Below are 25547 nucleotides of genomic sequence, written 5' to 3'. Positions count from 1 at the left end.
GAAAAGCTGCTCATTAACGCAGAGCAGCATGGGGCCTAGTTAATTGCAGCCTCTGAGGCTGCCCTTTAGATGGTTCCCTGAGAGGGAGGTGGTGAGCCTGGAGGAGGAGGAATGGGGGTGAGAGGGTGAGAATCAGTAAAGTATCCTCCACTCTCCAGGTGAACTTAAGAACAGATCGCTGGCATGTTTTGTGATTAAGCTGCCTTCTGATTAAACTCAGGAAGGCAGGAAGAACTGCTAAGCTCAGCACATGCAAATGTCTGGATTCAGGTTTGGGTTTACTTTTCTGTTTTCACACACTTTTCTGTTTTGTAGCTAGTTTGGTGTCGTATAATCCTACAGAGTAAAGTTTTTCAACTTTTTTGAAAAAAGTGTTATCACCCACCCCTCCCCAGGAGGCTTTTAATATATTTTTTAATTGTCCGCCCAGTAGATTTTAATAACAAATCATAGTAATACCCAAGATTTTTTCATCCCACAAGAAGCAATTTTTGCTTTTTTGCAAGAAGCAAAATTTTTGCAATTTTAAAGAATGAATGCTAAAGAGTAATTTATGGTAAGGGAAGAAGAGTTTTCTTTTTTCTTCACATTTACTAGCAAAGTGATTGCATTCTTAGCAGGATCTGAGTGTGCATGTGTGTGTGGGTATATTTGTACATATTTGTGACTTTTAGCTGGGTCCCCTTAATTGCTAGGTTCACTCCAGGTCACATTCTTCCCCCTTGGTCCTTTGTGATGTCTTTCTGTACACACAGGCATATACAAATGGTTGAAGACTGCGGATTAATAGATTATGACATATACCAATAAAGCACCACGCTATCTAACTTAGAACTAGAACAATGTCACCAATTATACCTGGATGCCTTCCCATTCCATCACCCTACCTCCTCCAGCCCCCATCAAGATAAACCACTAATTTGAATGCTGTAATAATGCTTTTTGAAATCGTTTTTGTGTCTCCTCAACTGTACCGTTATCTCTGAGCATTCATCTAATCTTTGAAGGAAGGAATGAAGGACGAATGAATGAGTGAAGCGGGTTCACCAATGTATCCCCGTCAAAGGAACGGTTCGCAGTAAGCGTTGCTTGTTTACATGTATTGTTCCAGTTTTTCAAAACTCTTCATTGAGTGCCTCAGTGTGTCAGACACTGTGCTAAGTAGACATACATAAATACGTACTGTGGACTATAATAAGAAGAATTGCAGCTTCTAAAAATATTAAGTCCAGGCTACGCAGGAGCTAATGCAGTTTTCTCCTCAGTGCATTGAAAAATCTATTAGTTAAGAAGGCAGCAATATTTCAGGAAATTAAACCACTGTAACAGTCCAGTTCACAAATCAGAACTCCCAGTGCTTTGAAACGCTCCATTTCATAACATAAAGTACTCAGAGAGGTTCAGACGATCCATAAATGCTCCAGTGACCAATCCCCCCAAGCTTCACAGAGCTAAATAGAGGACACTTCTTGCCAGGCCTGAGCGAGGAAGGGGTCTTGTTGCCACTGATTCTGGGAGGAACGTGTTTCCAGATCCGTGACCACATTCTTCTTGATTCACTGTGCCTTTGTCATCATCCTTGAATTAATTATGCTTGTGGAAGATGGCTGCTCAGTCGATTTCTGAATAATGAGCATCTCAGGTTAAAGTCAGATAACTCATTTTGGGCTGGGGTTATATTTTCTGAATAAATGTTCATTGATGCCTCGTAGTGAGCTGGGGTTATATTTTCTGAATAAATTTTCATTGACACCTCATAAGGTCGCTGTCACCCATAAAGACTAATTTGGGGGTTCTTACCAGGTTTCCTGCGAGACCCCATTGTGGGAAGATGGGAACTGTTTCACTTAGCTCTCCTGTTAGTACTGGTCACTTAGAATTTCACAGGAGGTGACCTAGAGCTGCTTTTATTGAAATGGGATTTCTGAGTTTAGAGGTAGAATAGCCAGGAAGCCTCCATGCCATGTGACATAGGGTTATCTAAAGCACCCCTGATCTTCCATCAACACTTTCTTTTGTTAGTCTTTGCAAAGGGTCCTCTCTCCCTATACATCCAACCCTATCAAGTTCAGGGCTATCTTTAAAGACTTTTTTTAATGTGAAGTCGCTCAGTCATGTCCAACTCTGCAACCCCATGGACTGTAGCCTCTCAGGTTCCACCATACATGGGATTTTCCAGGCAAGAATACTGGAGTGGGTTGTCATTTCCTTCTCCAGGAGTTCTTCCCTACCCAGGGATTGAACCCGGGTCTCCCACATGGTAGGAATTGTAGGCAGACGCTTTACTGTCTGAGCCACCAGGGAAGGTCCGTCTTTATTGAATGTGTTACGATATTGCTTCTGCTTTATGTTTTGTTTTATTAGGCGGGAGGCATGTGGAATCTTAGTTTCCCAACCAGGTATTGAACCCACACCTTTTGCATTAGAAAGTGAAGTCTTAACCACTGGACTGCCAGGGAAGTCCCAGGGCTATCTTATATCTTGTTTCTGAGCAGTAAGCTGCCTGGTGATCCAGTGTAAATGACTCCACCAACAACTCCTGAAAAAAATAAATGCTTCCTATTTCTCCTAGTTAGTGTTTCTTAGGGTGTATTCTAGAACACCTGCATTAGAATTCATTGTGCTCTGGTTAACAATTCAGACTTCTGGGCTCTACTCTGGACCTGATAAATCATCACTCTTGAGTATGATCCTGGCAATCTGCATTTTCTGTAGGCATCCTCTAAGGTCTTGATGCCTGTCAACTGCCTTCTGTTAATCTTTCTCTTCCATGGGTTGCTACAGTATACTTCAAAAGTACAGTTGAGATTTTGTGTCTTTGCTAGTGAAAACCTTTTGTTTCTTCCCCCAGGCCCTAGGATATGGTCCAGAATTCTTTAGCATGGTATCCAGAGCACTCCAACACTTGTCTGTCTTCTCCTCCCCAAGGCCTTTTCCATCACTTCCAGCTTCAGGCTTTACCTTGATATATCAGATTGTACTTATTTTACACACACAAACACACGATTGTTTATTTATAATTCTGTGCCTTCACTGATGCAGACATCTCTCCCATCCTGCTTTTCTCTAAATATTTGAAAAACTCAACTTTCAGCTCATTTTGTCCAGATCAATTTGAAGGCTCATCTTTTCCAGACATCTGTGATTATTCTCCCTTCCTTCCAGCCACCCTCCTTTGACTGTCCTTCTTATAGGTTGCTGCTGTGCATACACCTGGAGTTTTTCGTAGTCCAGTTATTACCACCTTAGTACTGGAATTGTCATAGCCAGTTTCTAAAATAGCCCTCAATGACAGCATCTCCTGGTACACTTTTGTCTGATCCCTTCCCACGTCTCCCAAGGCTGACCTGTATAATCAATAAGATGTTGCAGAAATGACACCATGCAACTTCTGAGGCCAAGTCATAAAAGACATCCTAGCTTCTTTCTTGTTCTCTCTTGGATCTCTTACTCTGGGAGAAGCCAGCCGCCACGTTGTAAAGGCATCCAGACAGACCTATGGGATGGTCCTTCTGGTGAAGAACTGAAGTTTCCTACCAACAGCCCTGGTGGGCTTCGCTGGTGGTGCAGACTGTAAAGAATCTGCCTGCAATGCAGGAGACCCGGGTTCCATCCCTGGATCAGGAAGATCCCCTGAAGAAGGAAGTGACTCCCCACTCCAGTATTCTTGCCTGGAGAAGTCCATGGACAGAGGAGCCTGGGCGACTATAATGCATGGGGTCACAAAGAGTCAGACACGACTGAACACCAACCAACCACAAGCATCAGTTCCCAGACATGTAGTAGGAGTGAGCCATCTTGAAGCAGATCCCATTGCATTCAGATGTCTATAAGGTCAACCAAGGTCTTGACTACAACCTTGTGAGGAATCCTGAGCCAGAGCCACCCAGAAAGTGGGCTCCCAAATTCCTAACACAGAAACTGTGTGAGATAATAAACAATTATTGCAGTTTTAAGCTTCTGTGTCTTGAGGTAACTTGTTATGCAGCAAAGGATAATGAATATCCATTAGACCATAAACTCTTCAAGCACCAGCCATGTTTTATTCATTGTGGACGCTAGTCCCTAGCCCCTTCTCAGTACCTGACCCATATTAAGTGTTCCGTCAATGCTGATTTAAATGATTCCAACTGAGCTAAACTGGAGCATTTTTTTTTTTTTTTTTTTTGCTGGCAAGGGTAAATATAAATGGAGATGACTTTATCTTGTAGGTAAGAATCTCATCTTTTCTATTCTTCTAAATATCTTCGGTAATACAATTAAAAATAATAGTCAATACCTATATACAGGATCAGAATTCTCACAAGCCCATGGAGTATGTTATGTGTGGCTGCCCATTTTGCAGATGAGAAAACAGAGGTACATGGAGCAGTGTTTAATTCCTTGGCCAAAGTGACCCAGCCTGGTGAGTGATGGAGCCAGGATTCAAAGCCAGGCGGTCAGACTCCAGAGTGCGAGCTGTTAGCCAGTTGAAAAGCTTATGTTGAGCGCTTGCAGCTTTGCGCACACTGTACCAGACCCTTTAATTCTCTTGCCTCGTTTAGTGCTCTTGCAAACCTCATGGGATACGTATTTATTTCCTCTCTTTTATGGGTGAGCAGATTGACGATGAGAGCAGTGTGCTCACCAGTGGGAATCTGGCCGTTCAGACTCCCGAACTTATGTTCAGTTCACAACCCTCCATGGCATGGCCCAGGGTCCACCACCCACCCACCCACCTGAGCTGCTGCTTCTCCATTTCTCAGCAATTATGTTCTGAACACACAGGTTGGTTGCCAAGACAACCACTCAGAAACAACATGAAAGGCAAATGACTTTTCAGACATTCTGCAGCCAGGATGGTTTCTTCCTTAACTTTTAAAAATGAGTCAAGGTGATTTGTAATCCACAGGAAAAAGTGGATAGGTAAAAGAAATGTATTATTTTTTCCTTTTTGAAAAAAGTTTGTGTTGGAATATAGTCGCTTTACAGTGTCATGTTAGTTTCACTACAGCAAAGTGAATCAGCTGTATGTACACATATGTTCCCCCTTTTTTAGGTCCTTCCCGTTTAGGTCACCACAGAACCCTGAGTAGAGCTCCCTGTGCTATATAGTAGGTTCCCATTCGTTATCAATTTTATACACAGTATCAATAGTGTATACAGGTCAATCCCAATCTCCCTTTACATCCAGTGCCCCTCCTTCCCCACTTTGGTGTCCATGCATCTGTCTTCTATATCTGTGCCTCTGTTTCTGCTTTGGAAATAGGTTCATCTGTACCATTTTTCTAAATTCCACATATATGCATTAATAGACGATATTTTTCTCTTTTTGACTTAGGTCACTCTGTATGACAGTCTCCATGTCCACCCATGTCTCTATAAGTAACTCAGTTTCATTCCTTTTAATTGTTGTTGTTGTTTAGTTGCTAAGTTGTGTCTGACTCCTAGTGACCCCATGAACTGCAGCATGCCAGGCTTCCCTGTCCTTCACTACCTCCCAGAGTTTGCTCAAACTCACGTCCGTTGACTTGGTGATGCCATCCAACCATCTCATCCTCTGTCGGCCTCTTCTCCTCCTGCCTTCAATCTTTCTCAGCATCAGGGTCTTTTCCAGTGAGTCAGCTCTTCGCATCAGTTGACCAAAGTATTGGAGATTCAGCATCAGTCCTTCCAATGAATATTCTGGGTTAATTTCCTTTAGGATTGGCTGAGTCTTCCATTGTATATATGTACTACATCATCTTTATCCATTTCTCTGTCGGACATTTAGGTTGCTTCCATGTCCTGGCTGAAGAAATTTATTTTGAGCAGAAAATATTTCTAGGATTATGAGGAAAGATTCCAGATTAGAAATAGAGAAATTCCCTAAGAAGGTAGGAAGATATACTACTCTTCAGTTCAGTCGCTCAGTCGTGTCCGACTCTCCGCAACCCCATGAATCACAGCACGCCAGGCCTCCCTGTCCATCACCAACTCCCGGAGTTCACTCAAAACTCATGTCCACAGAGTCGGTGATGCCATCCAGCCATCTCATTCTCCGTCGTCCCCTTCTCCTCCTGCCCCCAATCCCTCCCAGCATCAGAGTCTTTTCCAGTGAGTCAACTCGTCGCATGAGGTGGCCAAAGTATTGCAGTTTCAGCTTTAGCATCAGTCCTTCCAATGAACACCCAGGATTGATCTGCTCTAGAATGGACTGGTTGGATCTCCTTGCAGTATAAGGGACCCTCAAGAGTCTTCTCCAACACCACAGTTCAAAAGCATCGATTCTTCGGCGATCAGCCTTCTTCACAGTCCAACTCTCACATCCATACATGACCACGGGAAAAACCATTGCCTTGACTAGACGGACCTTGGTTGGCAAAGTAATGTCTCTGCTTTTTAATATACTATCAAGGTTGGTCATAACTTTCCTTCCAAGGAGCAAGCGTCTTTTAATTTCATGGCTGCAATCAGCATCTGCAGTGATTTTGGAGCCCAAAAAAATAAAGTCTGACACTGTTTCTACTACTCTTACTCCTGTTTTTTCAGATGAGAAAATTAAGATCCACAGAGATTTTCAATTCAGGAATACCCAACTCCGAAGGCTTTGTATTTAATCGCCTTGAAAAAAAACTGCTTATTGCTGAACATAGATTTCACTGATGGAGGCAGGGGCTTGGCTACGATCCTACAGTTTACTAGCCCAGAGGAGTGGAGGACAGCTCTGAATAGACCAGTAACTATGGGAGGGGTAAAGAAAGAAACACTCCATCATTTCAGAGTAGAGTATCTAAGGATGCTGCTGCTGCTGCTGCTGCTAAGTCGCTTCAGTCGTGTCCTATTCTGTGTGACCCCATAGACGGCAGCCCACCAGGCTCCTCCGTTCCTGGGGGACTGAAATTTGAGGAAAGGGAAACAACTCGGTCCCCTCCCCCCAGAGTTCATACGCTAAGTCTCGTCAGTCGTGTCCGACTCTGTGTGACCCCATAGACGGCAGCCCACCAGGCTTCCCCGTCCCTGGGACTCTGCAGGCAAGAACACTGGAGTGGGTTGCCATTTCCTTCTCCAATAAAGTTCATATAGTGGGATAATAATACCTGACCTTTAGTCTGGTTGGAAGTAATGTAAATAAGATACCTCATAGAATGCTCTCCCCACAGTGCCTGCGTGCTTCCGTGCTCAGTCGCTAAGTCATGTCTGACTCTCTGCAACCCTATGGACTGTAGCCCACCAGGCTCCTCTGTCCATGGCATTCTCCAGGCAAGAATACTGGAATGGGTTGCCGTTTCCTTCTCCAGGGGATCTTCCCAATCCAGGAATCGAAGTTGCATCTGTCTCTTGCATTGGCAGGTGGGTTCTTTACCACTAGTGCCACCTTGGAACTGTCTCCCCTGCAGGGAGCCCCTCACAGAGCCTGATGGCCAGTAAACAGCTCAAGCCCCAGCAAAGGCTAGATAGTATTATCATTATAGGGGCATCCCAATGCCCCCATAAGATTTGCCTATGCTCCTTTATGTAAGTGCATTCAGTGGTATTCTTAAGCTGAGTTGCATTTTTGCTAATTAAATCCTAGAGCATGTCTGCATAGAATTATTAACAGCCATTGCAAGGATAATAATCTGTCCATTAACATAAACCTGGCCTTCATTCTTCTTATTATTTTAATTACATGAACCCTCTGGCGTGTTCAGTGATGAAGAACATGCTAGGGCATTGCCCAGCGAGGTGGTGGTGTTTCTACAGGGCACTCTGGGGGTCAGTCTGTATGACGCCTTCCAGGTCTCTGTAGCTTGCCTCTGAAGATGGTCTTCTCCACATTGATTCCCTGGTGGCTCAGATGGTCAAGAATCTGGCTTCAGTGCAGGACACCTGGGTTCGATTCCTGGTCAGGACAACCCCCTGGAGAAGGGAATGGCTACCCACTCTAGTATTCTTGCCTGGAGAATTCTATGGACAGAGGAGCCTGGCAGGCTACAGTCCATGAGGTTGCAAAGAGTTGGACACTACTGGGTGACTAACACTTTTACTTTCTTTCTGTTGATTCCAAGAATTTAATATCCTCGATTGGACTGGAGTTTATTGTATGTAGGCTGGAAGTGAGATCAGTAGCAGTGTGGATTGTACCAGGAGACTCACCCTAAAGGTTATATGGGTGACCACTTACACACATTTTTTTCCCTCTCCTAAAACCTAGGATGTGTGGTCCAATTTGAAGATTCACTAGAGAGGGCTTCACATTTCCCAGTAGATCCCAGTTTGTGATTTATTAATCTTATATCCAGAAATATAGGAGAAAGATACGGGTGATTTATTTTCCCTGTCAGAACTATCCCTGTTTCCCTTTTATTGTCAAAGTTGTTAATACCATGGGCTTCCCTGATAGCTCAGTTGGTAAAGAATCCGCCTGCAACACAGGAGATCCTGGTTCGGTTCCTAGGTTAGGAAGATCCGCTGAAGAAGGGATAGGCTACCCACTCCAGTATTCTTGGGCTTCCCTTGTGGCTCAGCTGGTAAAGAATCCACCTGTAATGCAGGAAACCTGAGTTCTATCCCTGGGTTGAATGTCTTGTCTTTCAGTTCAGTTCTCCGACTCTTTGCTTTATTAGACTCCAAATCATGTATCGTCTAAATCTGGGTAGCACTGACACACACGCATTAGGAGAAGGGAAATGGACTTTACTTCCCTCCTCTTTTAAAAAAAAATAATTTTATATATTTATATGTATATTTTGCCTGTGCTGGGTCTTGGTTGCTGTGTGGGCTTTTCTCTAGTTTCGGTGAGTTGGGGCTCCTCTCTAGTTGTGGTTCCTGGGTCTCTCCCTCTGGTTTCTCTTGTTGCTGAGCATGGACTCTAGGGCGCGTTTGCTTTGGCAGTTTCAATAGAGCACAGGCTCAATAGTTGTGGCACACGGACTTAGATTATCCAAGGCGTGAGGATCTTCCTGGAACAGGAATCAAACCCGTGTCCCCTGCTTTGCAGGCAGCTGCTTTACCATTGACCCACCAGGGAAGCCCATTTACTTCCCTTCTCTTAATGAATAGATGCTTTGGACAGGGAGGCCTGGCGTGCTGTGATTCATGGGGTCGCGGAGAGTCGGACACGACTGAGCGACTGAACTGAACTGAATCCTAACAGCAGTATTGTGAGTATTTGAAGTTCCCATTTTGCAGATGAGAAACTGAGGCTTATGGCGGTTAAGTGACTTGCCTGAGTCACATAGCTTATAAGCTTATTAGAACTGGTGCTAAAAACCAGGCTCTGGGGCTCAACAAGCTGTGCCTTTTTCAATGTGCTATACCGATCTGGACCCAAGCAATTACAGATGCCTCTTCTCCTAATCGGCGAAAATGTCACAGGTGGCATTTGAACTGAGACCTGGTTAAGTCTGAAGTCATGCACATGATCAAATGACTGTGTTGTTCCCATAATATGAACGACATCATGCCTACCTCAAGGATTTCTAGTCCAGAGCTGGAAAGAGACATGGAAAATTAGACTCAGTGTGATGGCTTGCTGTGCCAAAGGAAAGGAAACAGCTTGACTTGGGAGCCCTCTCACCCAGCCTTGGGCAGCAGGGAGCGGGGCCGGAGGCTGGTGCCTTCTAAGTTGGGACTTGAAGGAAGAGCAAGATTTGGACAGAGGCAGAGGGCACAGGTTCCATGCTTCTTCTAAGAGAAGGAGCCATTTGTAACAAATACATCTGCTTCTCACCACACGTTCTTCCCCCCTCTAGATTCCTTAGTTTTCTTTCTGGGATTTTCTTTCTGAATACAAACTCGTTCAAATGCTTCCTTTACCTCTAATTGAACACTCTAACTTAATTGATTATGTATTAAATCGGGGACTTGGGGCGACGTTCAGGCCTGGGCTTATGTTGAGATTACTTTATTCCTGTAGTCCTACTGTTCTGTGATGCATCTGAGTGCCTCGCCTGTGTGTGAAAAATAAAGCCGGGAGTTGGAGCCATCTAATTAGACGGCTTAACCCAACATGTTGGTGTTCAGTCTCCACCAAGCTCTCTTGCTTTGATGGTAACCAAAATAGATGAATAAGTTAATCAAAGGTCTGATTAAATAGCATGACTCTGCGGCATGGGCTGGTGATTGCCAAGCTTCAGTTCAGGCAAATTCTCAGGGGAGTGAGGAAACCAAGCTGAGTTCCAAAGACCCAGGCTTACACAAGGAAGAGTTTTACAAAACCCACGGGAGGGAATTATTCAGAGTCCTCAGTCATCAGATCTTAAGGTGATGGCTGGCCTGAAAGCTGACTTCAAAGGAAGACTATGGTTTGGGGAAGGAACACAAACATTTCGCCTGGCAGATTCCAGCTGTAGCTTTGCATCTTGCTTGGTGAGGATTTGTGACTAATCACTCACCTTCCTGTGCCATCCATCTGTCTGTCCATCCATCCATCTGCCTGTCCATGCATCCTTCCATCTCCTCAGCCATCCTGCAGATGTGTGCTGTATCTGTGATGTGTGAGGCTTGGTGCTTTGATCTTGCCATCATTTGTTTAAATCAATGGCCATTCTATTGTGTTAGGTTTGTCCCTCTGGGTTCTTTCTCATCTTTCTTCACACTTCCCCTTGGGCTGATGCCTAAGGGCTGCATCCCCAAGCTTACTTTCTCACTAGATTATGTTTGGGTTTGCCCAGTGGGCTGCCCTGGCAGGAGTCCTAGGGGTAGGAGGAGACTGGGAGCTGAGATCTGTCTCCCTGATCCATCCTGAGGGATTGTTGCAGCAAGGCCATGTCTCTCTTCTGAAGGTCACTGCTCCTGCTAAGGGGCTTATTCATCTGACTCCCCTCTTTGGATACTAGCAGCAGCTGTCATTGGCCCTTCATGCCTTGAGTGGTAACGGCCCCCAACTCTTCCCCTCACCAAACCTGCCCAGTGCCTTGTTTCTGCCCTTAAATTCCGCATTCACCCACACCCTGACCGACAATGATACACTGGAAGTAACTCCCTTTTATAAATGGCAGAAATTCAAGCCTAGCAGACTTGGCCAAGTTGACATGGTGATTAATTGACAGTGTCAGAATATGAATGCAGGTATATCTGACTCCAGGACCCAAGGTTCAGTTCTGTACTACATCCCAGGGATTCCCCCAGACTTCAAAATTAAGTATTGAAGAGATGTACACGTGCGAGTGTGTTAGTTGCTCAGTTCAGTTCAGTCGCTCAGTTATGTCCAACTCTTCGCTGACCCCATGGACTTCTGTACACCAAGCCTCCCTGTCTATCACCAACTCCCAGAGTTTACTCAAACTCATCTCCATTGAGTCAGTGATGCCATCCAACCATCTCATCCTCTGTCATCCCCTTCTCCTCCTGCCTTCAGTCTTTCCCAGTATCAGGGTCTTTTCAAATGAGTCAGTTCTTCACATCAGGTGGCCAAAGTTTTGGAGTTTCAGCTTCAGCATCAGTCCTTCCAATGAACACTCAGGACTGATCTCCCTTTAGGATGGACTGATTGTATCTCCTTGCAGTCCAAGGGACTCTCAAGACTCTTCTCCAGCACCACAGTTCAAAAGCATCAATTCTTCGTTAGTTGCTCAGTCATGTCCAACTCTTTGCAACCCCATGGACTCCTCTGTCCATGGAATTTTCCAGGTAAGAATACTGGAGTGGGTTGCTATTCCCGTCTCCAGGGGATCTTCCTCACCCGAAGATCAAACCCAAGCATAGCTATGTACATACTGGAAATGGGGAGAGAGAATCAGGACAAAGGGTGGGACCACATTTGCTGAGGATCTTTTGTGTACCAAGCAGTTGAGTCCTTTAAACTCCTTCAGTTTTTACATTAACCATCTATTTGCTATGAAGTGATGGGACTGGATGCCATGATCTTAGTTTTCTGAATGTTGAACTTTAAACCAGCTTTTTCACTCTCCTCTTTCACTTTCATCAAGAGACTCTTTAGCTCTTCACTTTCTGCCATAAGGGTGATGTCATCTGCATATCTGAGGTTATTGATATTTCTCCCAGAAATCTTGATTCCAGGTTGTGCTTCATCCAGCCCAGCATTTCTCATGATGTACTCTGCACATAAGTTATGCAAATTAAATAAGCAGGGTCACAATATACAGCCATGACGTACTCCTTTTCCTATTTGGAACCAGTCTGTTGTTCCATGTCCAGGCAAATAGATGGGGAAACAATGTCAGACTTTATTTTTCTAGGCTCCAAAATCACTGCAGATGGTGATTGTAGCCATGAAATTAAGACGCTTACTCCTTGGAAGGAAAGTTATGACCAATCTAGACAGCATATTGACAGTATTGACATTACTTTGTCAGCGAAGGTCCATCTAGTCAAGGCTATGGTTTTCCCAGTGGTCATGTATCGATGTGAGAGTTGGACGATAAAGAAAGCTGAGTGCTGAAGAATTGATGCTTTTGAACTGTGTTGCTGGAGAAAACTCTTGAAAGTCCTTTGGACTGCAAGGAGATCCAACTAGTGCATCCTAAAGGAGATCAGTCCTGGGTGTTCATTGGAAGGACTGATGCTGAAGCTGAAACTCCAATACTTTGGCCACCTGATGCGAAGAGCTGACTCATTGGAGAAGACCCTGATGCTGGGAGAGATTGAGGGCAGGAGGAGAAGGGGACGACAGAGGATGAGATGGTTGGATGGCATCACCGACTCAATGGACATGGGTTTGGGTGAACTCCGGGAGTTGGTGATGGACAGGGAGGCCTGGCGTGATGCAGTTCATGAGGTCGCAAAGAGTCAGACACGACTGTGCGACTGAACTGAACTGAACTGAACTCTGATATAGCAGCAGCTCCATTTTTACGGGTAAAGAAACCAAGGCTTAGAGAGATCAACACTTCGTGTGGGACTAGAGTCCAGATTTGAACTTTTATTTCTTTTTTCCCTCCTCAGTGCTACCCAGGAACAAGGTGACAGATTTTAGGCAGTCAATGGTTCTTTCTCTTGAAATTGACACATGTTGAAGAGTTCAGTTTATGTTTTCTTTTTTTCTGGTCAAAATTGTACTCACTTAATGCAAAGAGCCATTGCAAAACTGAGAATAAGGAATAGCTAAAATGGTATTTTCAAACAAATTGGAGATGAAAACATAGCAGGAGTAGGTGTGAGAGATGGAATGGGTCATATGAGTTATCACAAAAGGTCCTTTCAGCTTTCTTAAACTGACTTCGTACACTCCTGTTTCCCATTGCTGGATCCTTATATGTTTAAAATGAAGAATGTCACATAGTTTTTCTTTACAACTTTAGTAGTTGATAATTTTTTTAAGTTGGCAAATATAGATTAAATGTGTGTATATAACATGAATATGTGTGTGTGTGTATGTATATCTGTATCTGGGGCTTTCCTGGTGGCTCAGATAGTAAAGAATCTGCCTGCAGTGCAGGAGACCCTGGTTCAATCCCTTGGTTGGTAAGATCCCCTGGAGAAGAAAATGGCTACCCATTCCAGTATTCTTGCCTGGTGAATTCTGTGGACAGAGGAGCCTGGCAGGCTACAGTCCATGGGGTCTCAAAGAGTCAGACACGACTGAGCATTAACACTTTTTCATATGTATATCTATCTATAGAGCAAGACTGTACTCCTATTATCCCCCAAATGATGTCAGTGGTTTGATGCTGTGCTTCCAATTTCTTTTTTCTCTGCATTAATCTGGGTGGATATGTTTTCATATTGTTTGATTATATATAGTGGTTAATAAGCAAAAGCAATTTTTAACCTTCTTCTTTTTTTTTACTTTTAACATTATATGTCAGTTTCTTTTCATCTTAATCTATATTGTTTGTAACAACTGCACAGTGTGCTATCAGTGTTTTTCGTCTGCATCACTTTTTAGTTGTGACATGCAGGATTTCTTTTGTTTAGGCGCAGCATGCAGTCTCTTTGTTGAGAAGGAAATGGAATGGCAACCTACTCCAGTAACCTTGCCTGGAAAATCTCATGGACAGAGGGGCCTTGTGGGCTACAGTCCATGGGGTCACAGAGCTGGACTTGATTTAGCAACTAAACAACAAATATCGGCTTTTAGCTGTTGCATGAGGGATCTTAGGGCCTATGAGTTCTAGTTCCCTGACCAGGGATTGAACCTGGGGTCCCCGCATTGGGAGTGTGGAGTTTTAACCACTGTACCACCAGGAAAGTCCCCTATCAAGTTTTTTAAATACCATGTTTTAATGAACAGTTTAATTTTCGGCATTTGGATTGCTGCTGTTTATTTACTCTTATGACATGGTGATGAACTTCAGGAATAAAACTTTGATCTCGTTCTTAAATGTGACTTTAAAAAAAAAAAATTGTGCCCTCGAATGTAATTTTAAGGACCAAAAGGGAGAATATTTTTTGGAATTTTTGTGATGCGACTACATTTTCCATTAAAGGGTTCCATTCCAAATGTTCACTTCTTGAAAACAAGTTTGCTTGGGCTTCCATGAAGATTCCCATGGCAGCTGAGATGAGACCCTGCCCATGGTGATCTTCATAAATGACCTGTGCTTCTGGACGCCTTCATCACACTGGTGTTCAGTATTATTGTTAGCCCTTCATTATTATTAGTAGCAGTAGTATCAGATGGTCCTAAGGCGTGTGACTCGCTGATGTTCCCACCCACCTGAGGGATGTTTGTCATTTCTTGGTTTGTTCTTGTGTGTTCTCAGTCGCTCAGTCGTGGCTGACTCTTTGGGACCCCATGGACTGTAACCTGCCAGGCTCCTCTGTCCATGGAATTCCCCAGCCAAGAATACTGGAGTGGGTTGCCATTTCCTACTCCATGGGATCTTCCTGACCCAGGGATTGAACCAGCCTCTCCTGCACTGCAGGCGGGTTCTTTACCACTAAGCCACCTGTCATTCCTTAATAGCATGTGAGGATTTCAGTGTAGCGCTCCGTGGGTCACCCTTCTGTGTGTATATCCTGTCTTGCTACCCAGTGAAGAGTGGCATATAGATCATGACCAGGTCCTTCCTGTGTATTTTTACTCTCAGGAGTAAAAAGAATGGAGCAATGATAACCTGCTCCATTGTAGCTCTAAAAAAAATAGATAAGTGTGCGCCTTAATGATACCATTAAGTAGTCATTTTTAATGACACAGAAAGGGAATAAGACTTTAAGAAATATATCTATCCAGGATAGACATCGGTTGCAAAAATATATACAGTTATGTTTCAGTTTTTGAAATTTTATTTCTTCTTTTGTGAGTATTGTTTTCTCCAGTGAGCCTATAGAATTTCTATAACAACAGAAGTCTTATTTTAAAATATCTGAGTGTAGTATTTGCGTGGGGTAGTTATTTCAAAACCATTTCTCTCCTCCCTTGATTCAGATACATTTTCTTCCAGAAGAGCTTCACAAGCCAAACTGTAAATTACATGAACAAGTCTTTAAGGAAATATTCATTCATTTACTCAACAATTTTTATCAGAACCTTTTTATGTACCAGGCACTATTTATAATGCTTATGCAAAAAATTAAATGTAGTGATTTTTGCTTTCTCCTACTCTTTCTCTTCACTTCCCTGTCTAGTCTGAAGTTTCCTGGATCCCCAATAAACACTACTCTGGGATTTATGGTCTGATGAAGCTTGTCCTCACCAAGACTCTTCCTGCTAATCTGGAGAGGGTCATCGTCCTCGACACAGATATCACCTTTGCAACAGACATTGCCGAGCTCTGGGCTGTGTTCCACAAGTTCAAAGGTAATTGTAGCTCTTTTTTCTTTTTTTCCTGATATCTGAATGTTTTGACTGACATAACAAGAAGAGCAATTGTACTTTTTTTTTAATGTGAGGGCAGCTCTTAATGAGGTCATGCTAATGAAATAGACAAGGAATTATAAATAGAGGTGAGCATCAGTTCTACTCTCATTTGATACTTGTTAGAGGAAAACAGGGATTGGCTTGTATGTCTTTAATAATTGAAGAGGTAAGATCTGTGTTCATAGGAAGAACCCAATTGAGGGTTGTTGAATTGCTTTGTAAGAGACAGATATCAGATGTGTGTATTTTGTATGCCCATAATTGAGTGTTGGCTTCCTTGTGTGGAGACACACATTTATTGGTTTTCCCTTTTTATCAAATGATACTTTGATTGCTGAGAAAGCCTGTGAGATGGTGGTGATGGGTATTCATTATAGAGTGTTTGAAAATGTTCTTATGACATTTTCTTTCATTAAAAAGTTGATGGTTTATCATTTTAAAGAAGTATGTAAGTTTGGCTTTCTAAGAGGTTCTTTCTAGTCAGTTTCTTCTTAGTTTTTATTGTTAACTCTTGTCACTGCCCCAAGGTATGTGTGAGTATCAGGTGGGAAATTGTGAGGACAAGCAGTGTTTATAACTGGTGTGGATTCATGAGAGAAGTGACAGACACAAACCCTACTATTAGTTTAATACCCCTCTCAGGAATCATCCTTTAAATTACGATATAAGTTTTATATTCTCAATATTATACAAATACACTGAGAAATAAACCTATCGGTGAGTGTTGTTTTTTTTTTTTTCTGACTTCTGCACTCTGGCGTCTGTGTTTAAAATCCCTCCTGCCTCTTCTCTATAGCTTCTTATCCTCTGAAGGTGAAATATTGCTTAGTGATTTTAAATCACAGCATTCTCAAGAATCGCAGGCTATTCCACTTGGTTTCTGTTTCCATTCACTGACAGAAGAGTAAATTCCTCACCCACTCCAGTCTCTGCCTGCTTCCTTCTGGGAGCCTCCCAGCTTTGGGATAATTGAAAAAAGTCCTCAGCACACCATGGGGGCAAAACACTCTGGCCCTTGGACTCTTTTCCTTGTCAGGATCAAAACTTTACTTATTCGTGTCAATAACAACACTAATAGACTCTGTTGAAACAGAGTGTGTCTCAGCTTTCTGATCTCTTCTTCATAGAATGTTTGGATCTGTCGTTTTAGTTCACAAATAAAGGAACAGAAGGTTGGCAGATGCAAGGTTCCACTTGGAGCTGTGTATTGTCTTCCCTGTGTATCTCTTTTCAAGTCCCCCATCGCATCCATTTGATTTTGTTTTTTCCTGATTACACTGCACTCATTAGGGGCATTTTTTTTTTCTATAGTTATGTGGCATTTTATTCCTATTTTAGTGCTGACCTTCAGTATTCAGCAATGTATTTATTCAACAGGCATCTGTTGCATCCCCGCTGGGGGCACTGACTGTAAGGAGTCATCCACTGGGCCCTGGCTGTATGATGAGAAGTGAAGGGGAGGGAGAGTCACCATCTCCTGTGGAGGGAGGGATCTCCACCTCCAGCTGGGACCATGTCACCATAGACGTGATGATCATGTCCGTCTTGCAGGGTGAGGGTAGTGATTATGTGTGGTGGACACTCACATTCCCCTTTGGGAGGAAAGGCTCCTTCCTCCAGCTGCCAGACTGCCTGCAGGTGGGCTCTGCTGTCAGCCCTCTTTGGGGAATGGTCTCAGGTGAAGAGAGTCACCTTGCCCGGGGCCACGCCCCACACCATGGACTGAATGATGCATGTGAGATCTTGCAGGATCCACTGGCATCTGCCTGGCAGCCCCATTTCTCCTTGTGCCCAGTCCTGCGGGCGTGCTGCCCCTCTCTTAAATGCTGTTCTGAGAATTCTCCCCAAGTTAACCCCCAGCGTGCTCACTCCCATTCCCGCATCTACTTCCCAAGAATCTCAGCCTGTCATATACATTCAGAGCTGCAAGTCTCTCCTGGATGAGTGTAACCCAGCAAGATCCCAGGGACAGGTGGTCCCTAAAGGTAACCTATTGCTGGGAAATCACATCTATTCTGTCCCAGCAAGGACCTGCCACAGCGCTGGTAGGGTTCTGTCGCCGGTCACAACCACAGTAATCTGGTGTTAAGCCCGCCCACCCCCATATCCTCGTGGATGGGAAGGCACCCGAGGCTCTTGCTGCTCCCAGAGATGACCCAAGGATGCTGATTTGGAGGGCTTAGAGACTCAAGGCAGCTCCTGGGGCAGAGCAGAGTATATGGACCAAGGTCAGGGCCGGGGAAGTTTGACTGCAAGGAGTTCAGTTAATGGGCTGCATTTTATTTGCTCATCCTCTCGTTGGTTCATTTTGAGCATTAGTCAGGCCCCCACAGTGCAGAGGAATATATTAGATGCTGTTGTTAGAACAGGGCACCTGCCTTCAAGGAGCTCACAAACAAGGAATACTGTGTCTGTGTTTACCTATCACCAGCAAAGGAGTATAACAAGCGTCTTGAGGTTTTCCCATGCCCGCCCTAACTTTTCTGGGAAAATAAGGAAATGAAAAGAAAGTAAGTAAGCTCTTCTTTTTTCCATATGGCTCTCTTTAATATAGGGTTGTGTGTGTAGATTATTTTTTCTAAATGGAATGATTAGAAGCCAGGTCACAGAGTAGGAAGGAAGTCCCTTAGGATAGACCCATAAATGTGGAGCACTCTGATCCGGGAGGGAAGGTTCCCCTCTCATAAAGGTAATTGCCGTTGATATCTTTCACTGTAAACATTGTGAGTGACATTGATGCCATTTGGCCTTGCTGGATTTTCTCTGGTCTGGAACAGCTAGTTTATCTGGGCTGCAGTGACTCTAGTGTTCAGTCTCATATAGACTTGACTCCTTAAGGATGCTGTGAAATTCCCCCTACCTAAACTCATTACGTGGAGAACCTAGGAACGAGCTTTTTAGTAAGGACTTAGACCAGCCTCGGTCTCTGCCGTGGTCATCGCCTGTGTGGCATTTGCCTGTCTCTGCATCCGGATCAAGTCTACTCCAACTGGCATGGGGGCAGAATCAAAGGCATAAGGAAGAGTGATTTTCCCCAGATTTAAGAAATAAAACCTCCATCTGCCGAATACTGGCCCAGCTTGTGAAGTTCCAGGACACCCTCTTTAAAGTAGCTGTGAGCTCTAGGACGTCTCCACATGTATTCACTGTGGTCCAGTAGAATAAGCCAGAATTGGAGCCCCTCTGGAGACTGACCACAGGCAGGTTGCTTGACTCCTCTGGGCCTCAGTGAGCCAAGAACAATGCCAGCAGGGTCCTTGCAGGAAATGTGCAGATAGTTTGCATTATTCTTCCAATGTTCCACTTTCTCTAAGGACTCCTGCCAGCAGGTGTGGGGTAACAGCAGATTGCATTAATGGGTGTCTGCTCCATTACCTTGCAACTTTGCCCACAAAGCCATGGGGCAGCTGTAAAGTGTACAATAATGTAAAAAGGCCAAATATGAAGAACTCTGGAAGTATTGTTTTTGAAAAGACGTTTAAGAACTTCTGTGGTTATAATCACTTGCCTTAAAGGGGTTTTTGGACCCTCTAGGACCTTGTGTAGGACCTTCCCTCCTTCCTTCCTCCCTTCTTCCCTGCTCCTCCAGCCCCACCTTCCACATCTATTCCGTCACTCATTCATTCATTATCTTTTGAGCCCTTGGACCTGTCCTTGGCCCTGGGGATAAAATAGTGAGTCACACAGACCCAGACCTCCCCCCATGTTGCTAATTCCTATCAGCTGTTTTTTCTGTGTCGGGAGCCAGACTATCTTATTTCCCCCTCAGAAGGCTTTAAGTGTTTTGCCTGAGACCCTCCAGCCTGCGTGAGGCAGTGGTGGAGTCTGCATGGAAGCCAGGTTGACCCAAGGCTGACCTCAGAGCCTACTAGATGTTTAACCACTACATTCTAGATCCAAGTGAATTTAGTTACATTAAAGTGTGGAAAGTACCTTGAAAGGCAGAATTCACGGTGAAGTAGAATCACATTTGAGAAGCAGCCTTGGCCAAGGGGCTTCCCTGGTGGCTCAAATGGTAAAGAACCTGCCTGCAATGCAGGAGACCCTGGGTCAGGAAGGGCCCCTGGAGAAGGGAATGGCAACCCACTCCAGTAACTCTTGCCTGGAGAATTTCATGGACAGAGGAGCCTGGTGGGCTACAGTCCAAAGAGTCAGACACAACTGAAGCGACTGAGCAGCAGCCGCAGTCTTGGCCAGGGAGGCTTGTGAAGGGAAGAAGCAATGGCAACATTAGCCTGATGGCCTCACTTAGAAGCGATGCAGTACCCAGAGGCCAGAGGTCCAGAGAGAGAGCAGTGCAGACAGTGAAACCCACTGCAGTCTGTTCCTCAGACAGACCAGGCGGGCTCTGCCTTGGTCATTTTCTCTGATGTCCCCGTGCTGGGAATGCTAGTCCCCCAGGTCCCTCCGTGTCTTGCTGCCAGAACTCCTTTTAAGGTTCTGCTCAAAGCTCAGCTTCTCTCAAGATTTCTGCCAACAGGCCCCTTTAATCCTGCAACCTGGGGTACCATCCCATCCTTCTCACGCTGTTCTTTCCTGTTTTTTACTGCATCCATCATCTAATCTAGTCCATAATTGCTTATTAAGATTGCTCTGCTCCACCCAGGAAGCTGCAAGACCCCCAGATACCGAGGACCTGGCTGGCTTTACCTGATTACTGTGTGTCTCTCCAGCTAATACATACGTACCTGAGGGCAGGGGTCTTTGTCTTCTCCCTGATGCTTTCCCAGCAGCTAGAACAATGCCTGGCAGGTGCTCCTTAAATGAATGAACAGATGAAACATGTGATTCCAGATTGCAGAGTAGGAAATAAGGCAAGAGAACCGTGAAAAGTCTTGTCAATTGCAGCTTTGGGTTTTATCTAAAGGTAACTGAAAACCAGTTGAGAGTTTTAGGTACAGAAAAGGATGCTCAGATTTTCAGATTTGAAAGGTTCCTTTGGCTGCAGTGTGGGGTGGTTCTATGAGATGAAACAGGAAACCAGTGCCTTGAAAGAAAGTTTCAGCAGCAGGTGGGAGGTTGTCTACTGCTGTGGTCCAAGCAAGATATGACAGTGGCCTTATAGCAGGATGTTGCCCTTGGGGGCAGCAGGTGATGTCTAAGAGAGACGAAGGCAGGAGTGGAGTGGATGGCCCCAGGTGACGAGTTCCATGTTGGGCGTGTGCAGATGGACTGAATAGATCTGGATCTTACAAAAGAGTCTGGGCTGGAGGTATCTTTAGGTGTTTCATTTTTGCAATGAAAGCAAAGCTATTTTATTAAAATGTTCCCATTGGGCTATGACAGTTTCCTTTTCCGGTTTCCAGGTATAGAATCCAGGGGTGCCAATGCTGTGGTTCCCAGCCCTAAAGGGAGGGTAGCTGGCTGGATCTGCTGTTTATCCAATGGGAGGTTCATTGGGTGATGGCAGGTGGGGGTCAGCACATCCAAAGGCTGGGTGAGGTGTGATTGGCAGGCTGTGATTGGCAAGGATGGGGAACAGGCTTGTTGGGGGAAAGGGTCATGGACTGCACCCTGATTATGTCAGGAGACCCTGACAGTGCAGCTCACACCCAGTGAGTGATGTCAGCTCCTGCCTCTAGTTACCACTGTGTCACCAAGCCAGCCACGTCCTGATGGCCCTGTCTGCGTGGCTCATGGGATGGGACAGGACAGCCACTCCCATGCTCCCCAGGGTCCCCTGATGGGGCAAAGGGACCTCTGTCTGCTGTGTGAATTTCCTTCCTGCACAGGGATGCAGGCTCTCTGTGAAGTGAGCTGGAGAGACCCTATGAGTCTCCTAGGGAAGGGAAGGAAAGAGAAGTTTCTAGAGTGCCGTGAGGTGTTTCTTCCACCTCGTCCTCATTCAGCTGAAGGCTCCACTCCCGGAGTCATTGGACACAGACATCCGGGGCCTTTCCTAAGGCTGCCTCCCATCCATCCTCTCACCGACCTTCTGACCCTGGCATTACTCATGTCTCTGGACCTCTGTTTCTTACTGGCAGAGTGGGGATGATGATGTGGTGAGGGTGATGTGAGATGAGACGTAAAACGGTCTCAGAACGGTGCCTGATACAGACGAAGGACCAGCAGTGCGTCACTGCTGCTGTTTCTAATATATGAGAGTCATTTTACTGTCACCACAGTAAGACAGCTGTCTGCCTTCCTAAGAGTCAGGATGGGAAAACCTTCATCTCAGAGGAGATGGTGTTAGTCCTCTATGAGTAAGAAAATTTCCCCAGATATCCTCGATCAAGATGAGGATGGGCTGGGGGTGGGTGCAGGGGGTACAATGATACAGTGGAATATTGCTCAGCCATTAAAAAGAAGGAAATAATGCCATAGGCAACAACATGGAACCTGGAGATGGTCAACCTGAGTGAAATAAGTCAGAGAAGGAGAAAGTAAGTCAGAGAAGGAATGCCAAAAATAAGTTTGACATCCCTTATATGTGAAATCTAAAATGAAATGATACACTTGAACCTACAAAACAGAAAAACACTCAGACTTAGAGAGCAAACTTCTGGTTACCTGCACATTCTGCTATGTTTAAAATGGATCACCAGCAAGGATCTACTGTAGCGGACGGGGAACTCTGTTCAATGTTATGTGACAGCCTGGATGGGAGGGGAGTTTGGGGGAGAATGGATGCATGTATGTGTATGGCTGAGTCCCTTTGCTGTCCATCTGAAACTATCACAACATTGTTAATCAGCTATATCCCAATACAAAATAAAAAGTTTTTTTTTTTTAAAAAAACAGCTAAATGATAAGAAAAAAAATTTTTAATGAGGATGGGGGCTTGGGAAGGGGGGTCATATAAAAATAGTCAGGATTTTGTCCTGATGGGAGTCACCAACGGTGTGTCTCAGTGGGGAGATCAGAGACCATGGATTGTGAGGTTCTAGAACCTAAGTGGAGGCCCGGCTCTCCCCTGCAATTTACACTTCAGTTTTAATAGGTATAATATTTCAAAAGCAAAATATGTAACTCACCTAGTCCTTTGCAGGGATCTGTTAAATTATTTCAGTTTTTGATGCAGATTTTTTTCACATTTTACAGTTTCTGAAACTGAGATGTGACTTACCAAAGTCCCTTGACTGTTGATCTTTTCTCCTAGAAAATGTTTTGCTATGTCAGTGTCCCCTTAGAATCTAGAAAATATGCTATTATTTTTTCAGTATTGTTTCTCTAGGTTTTCCTTTTATCTTAGAGTGCTGGAAGAAAAATGGAGGGTGGGTTGAGTTCTGGGCTAGAGAAGGAAGAACTGAATTGGGAGCCTGATTAGAATCAGAGAGAAGGATCTTAGGGTCTCAGATCTTAGGGTCCCCTTGAGGACCTTTTATTATGTGACCACAGAGTCCTGGGACCTTGTGCTGTTGCCATTTTTGGTAAATACCTTGCTTGAGTCTCACATTTAGAATGGTTACCACCTCCTGACAGGCCCATGGGATTTTTTTTTAAATTTCAGGAAGAGATAATGATAAGTATAAAGATTAAAACTATAGAGAGTTCCTCTGCCCAAAGGTATTTTCTTGCTCATTCAGACACCCAATAAATGTTTACTGAACACTTACTTGGTACTGGATGCACAAGTTACGCAATCTAAGGCCTGATCCAGTAGAAATTCATGTGACTAACTCATCCTTATTTGAAAAATATCAGACACTTCCAGGGAACATTTTGGGGTTACCTGCCATTAATGTGAATTACTCATTTCGGTTGCTTTTCTAATATTTTTTCTGATATCAGCTGCCTTGAGTGAAGGAAATTTTGATCGTGAATGTAACCCCAGTGGGTGCCTGGTTGCGTGAGCTGTCCTAGGTCATTCTGGGGGAATTAGGAGATGAGAGGGTGGGGCAGAATCAAATAAAGGTACTAAAGACTTAATGGGGGTGACTGTGAGAGGCAGATGCAGACCAGGTAGCAGGAAGAGGCAAGAAGCAAATACTTACTGAATCAGTTTATTAAGGGACTTCCCTAGTGGTACAGTGGTTAAGACTTCACCTTCCAACGCAGCGAGTGCCGGTTTGATCCCTAGTCGGGGAGCTCAGATCCCACATGCCTCATGGCCAAATAATCCAAACATAAAACAGAAGCAATACTGTAACAAATTCAATAACGACTTTAAAAGCTGTCCACATCAAAAAAAAAACTTTAAAAAATAAATTTATGTAGTTAGAGACAAAGCACATCTTGAGAATCACGTGCTCAGGAAAGAAGCCTTTTTGTTCTTGTTTGTTCTATAAGTATCTGGGCCAAAGGGGTCTTCCCTGAGGGTTAGCTGTGTTCCAAGTCTACATGAGCGAAATACCAAATCGGATTAACAGGCATATGCTAGTCAAGCAGCTAATGGTCATTTGCAACTGTGTTCTCTGAGCAGTAATTCTGAATTGCAGGGTGGAGGCTTTCAGTATCAGAGTTAATTACCTGTGGTGTCTTTGCAAACTGTGCAACTCCAAGGCCCCTCCTGTCTCCCGCCAGCGGTCTGGACAGCACCGATGCTTCGGCTACCATTGCTTTCATGCAAGGTTTCTCTGCCGCGGTGCCCTTGACATTCGGGGTTGGGTAATTCATCATTGCGGGGGCTGTCCTGTCATCCCTAGCCTCTACTCACTAGATGCCAGCTGCACCCCTTTCCCCAGCTGTGACAAGCAAGCACATCTGCAGGCATCTGCAAGTGTCCCCCGAAGGACAGGCTTTCTCTGCTGGGAACACTTCCTTAGTGGTTCCATTACTGATTTTAAAAAGGTATAGGATGTCCAGTGCTGGTGGCGCTGCTTTACATGGTTGATAATGGCCAGTGCCAAAGAAGAAATGAAATCTGAACTTTCTGCCGCTTGTTTATCGGTTCATATCTTGGAGACCCCCTTACCACGTGCCCTTAATGAATGACTTTCGGAGTCAGCCCTATGCTCAAGCTTCTACTGCGTGCACTTCAGACTTCCTTTCCCCTTTTTTATGCTCAACACTAGCTTCCAAGATGCCTGATCTGTGAATTTTTTCCTCTCCTAGGGCTGCAGATAGTTGAATAGCCACTAGTGAATTTCCTCCTTCAGAAGATGAATTTGTTGGTGTAAGTAGCTAAGTCGTGTCTGACTCTTTGTGACCCCATGGAATGCAGCACACCAGGTTCCTCTGTCCTGCACTGCCTCCCAGAGTTTGCTCAAATTCACGTCCATTGAATTGGTGGCGCTATCCAACAATCTTGTCCTCTGCTGCCCGCTTCTCCTTCTGCCTTCAATCCTTCCCAGCATCAGGGTCTTTTCCAATGAGTTGGCTCTTTGCATCAGGTGGCCGAAGTATTGGAGCTTCAGCATCAGTCCTTCCGATGAATATTCAGGGTTGATTTCCTCTTGGACTGACTGGTTTGATCTCCTTATTGTCCAAGAGACTCTCGAGAGTCTTCTCCAGCCCCACAGTTCAAAAGCATCAATTCTTTAGTGCTCAGCCTTCTTTATAATGCCTTCATTCCCTTGTACCTGGAAGGAAACTCAATACCAAGGGAAGGCATGATTGAATTGACCTGACTCTAATGCATTCTTAGCCATAAATTTGGGTAGGACCCTCTGGAGTTTATGATTTTTCCCTTGGAATCAGAAGACCCAACGTGCTGCTCATCTCCATACTTCTGAAGAGAGGGAATCATGTCATTCTGTGACTATCGCAAGGACACATTTTTTTTTCTCCTAAACACGTACACATAGATTATTAGCAGCATCTAATATATGACAAGGACGGACGTGGCCTGTCAAGGAAGACAAATGGCTGTTCTGTCCTCCGTGCTGTGCACTGGGCTTGTGCATCTGGAGAGTGCAGTGGGCAGAGTTGTGTGTGCGGATTCCTTATTGAGATGGATGGA

At 44.6% G+C, this 25547-nt stretch overlaps 1 protein-coding gene across 6 annotated transcripts in view; it reads left to right on the top strand.

The window, feature by feature from the left end:
- Window positions 1-25547, top strand: part of LARGE1 (LARGE xylosyl- and glucuronyltransferase 1) — a 612983-nt gene that overhangs the window by 349166 nt on the left and 238270 nt on the right. For all 6 annotated transcript variants that reach the window (XM_055396700.2, XM_088837172.1, XM_055396699.2 and 3 more), the window contains exon 6: window positions 15475-15646. In XM_055396700.2, the coding sequence (XP_055252675.1) occupies window positions 15475-15646 (172 nt within the window). The remainder of the gene's footprint in view (window positions 1-15474; window positions 15647-25547) is intronic.

Source organism: Moschus berezovskii, chromosome 6, assembly GCF_049115385.1.
Source record: "Moschus berezovskii isolate FMDL1 chromosome 6, NW_MosBer_1.0, whole genome shotgun sequence".
Lineage (NCBI taxonomy): Eukaryota > Metazoa > Chordata > Mammalia > Artiodactyla > Moschidae > Moschus > Moschus berezovskii.
Note: the sequence above shows the minus strand (reverse complement) of the source record. Positions and strands in the feature narration are given on the sequence as shown.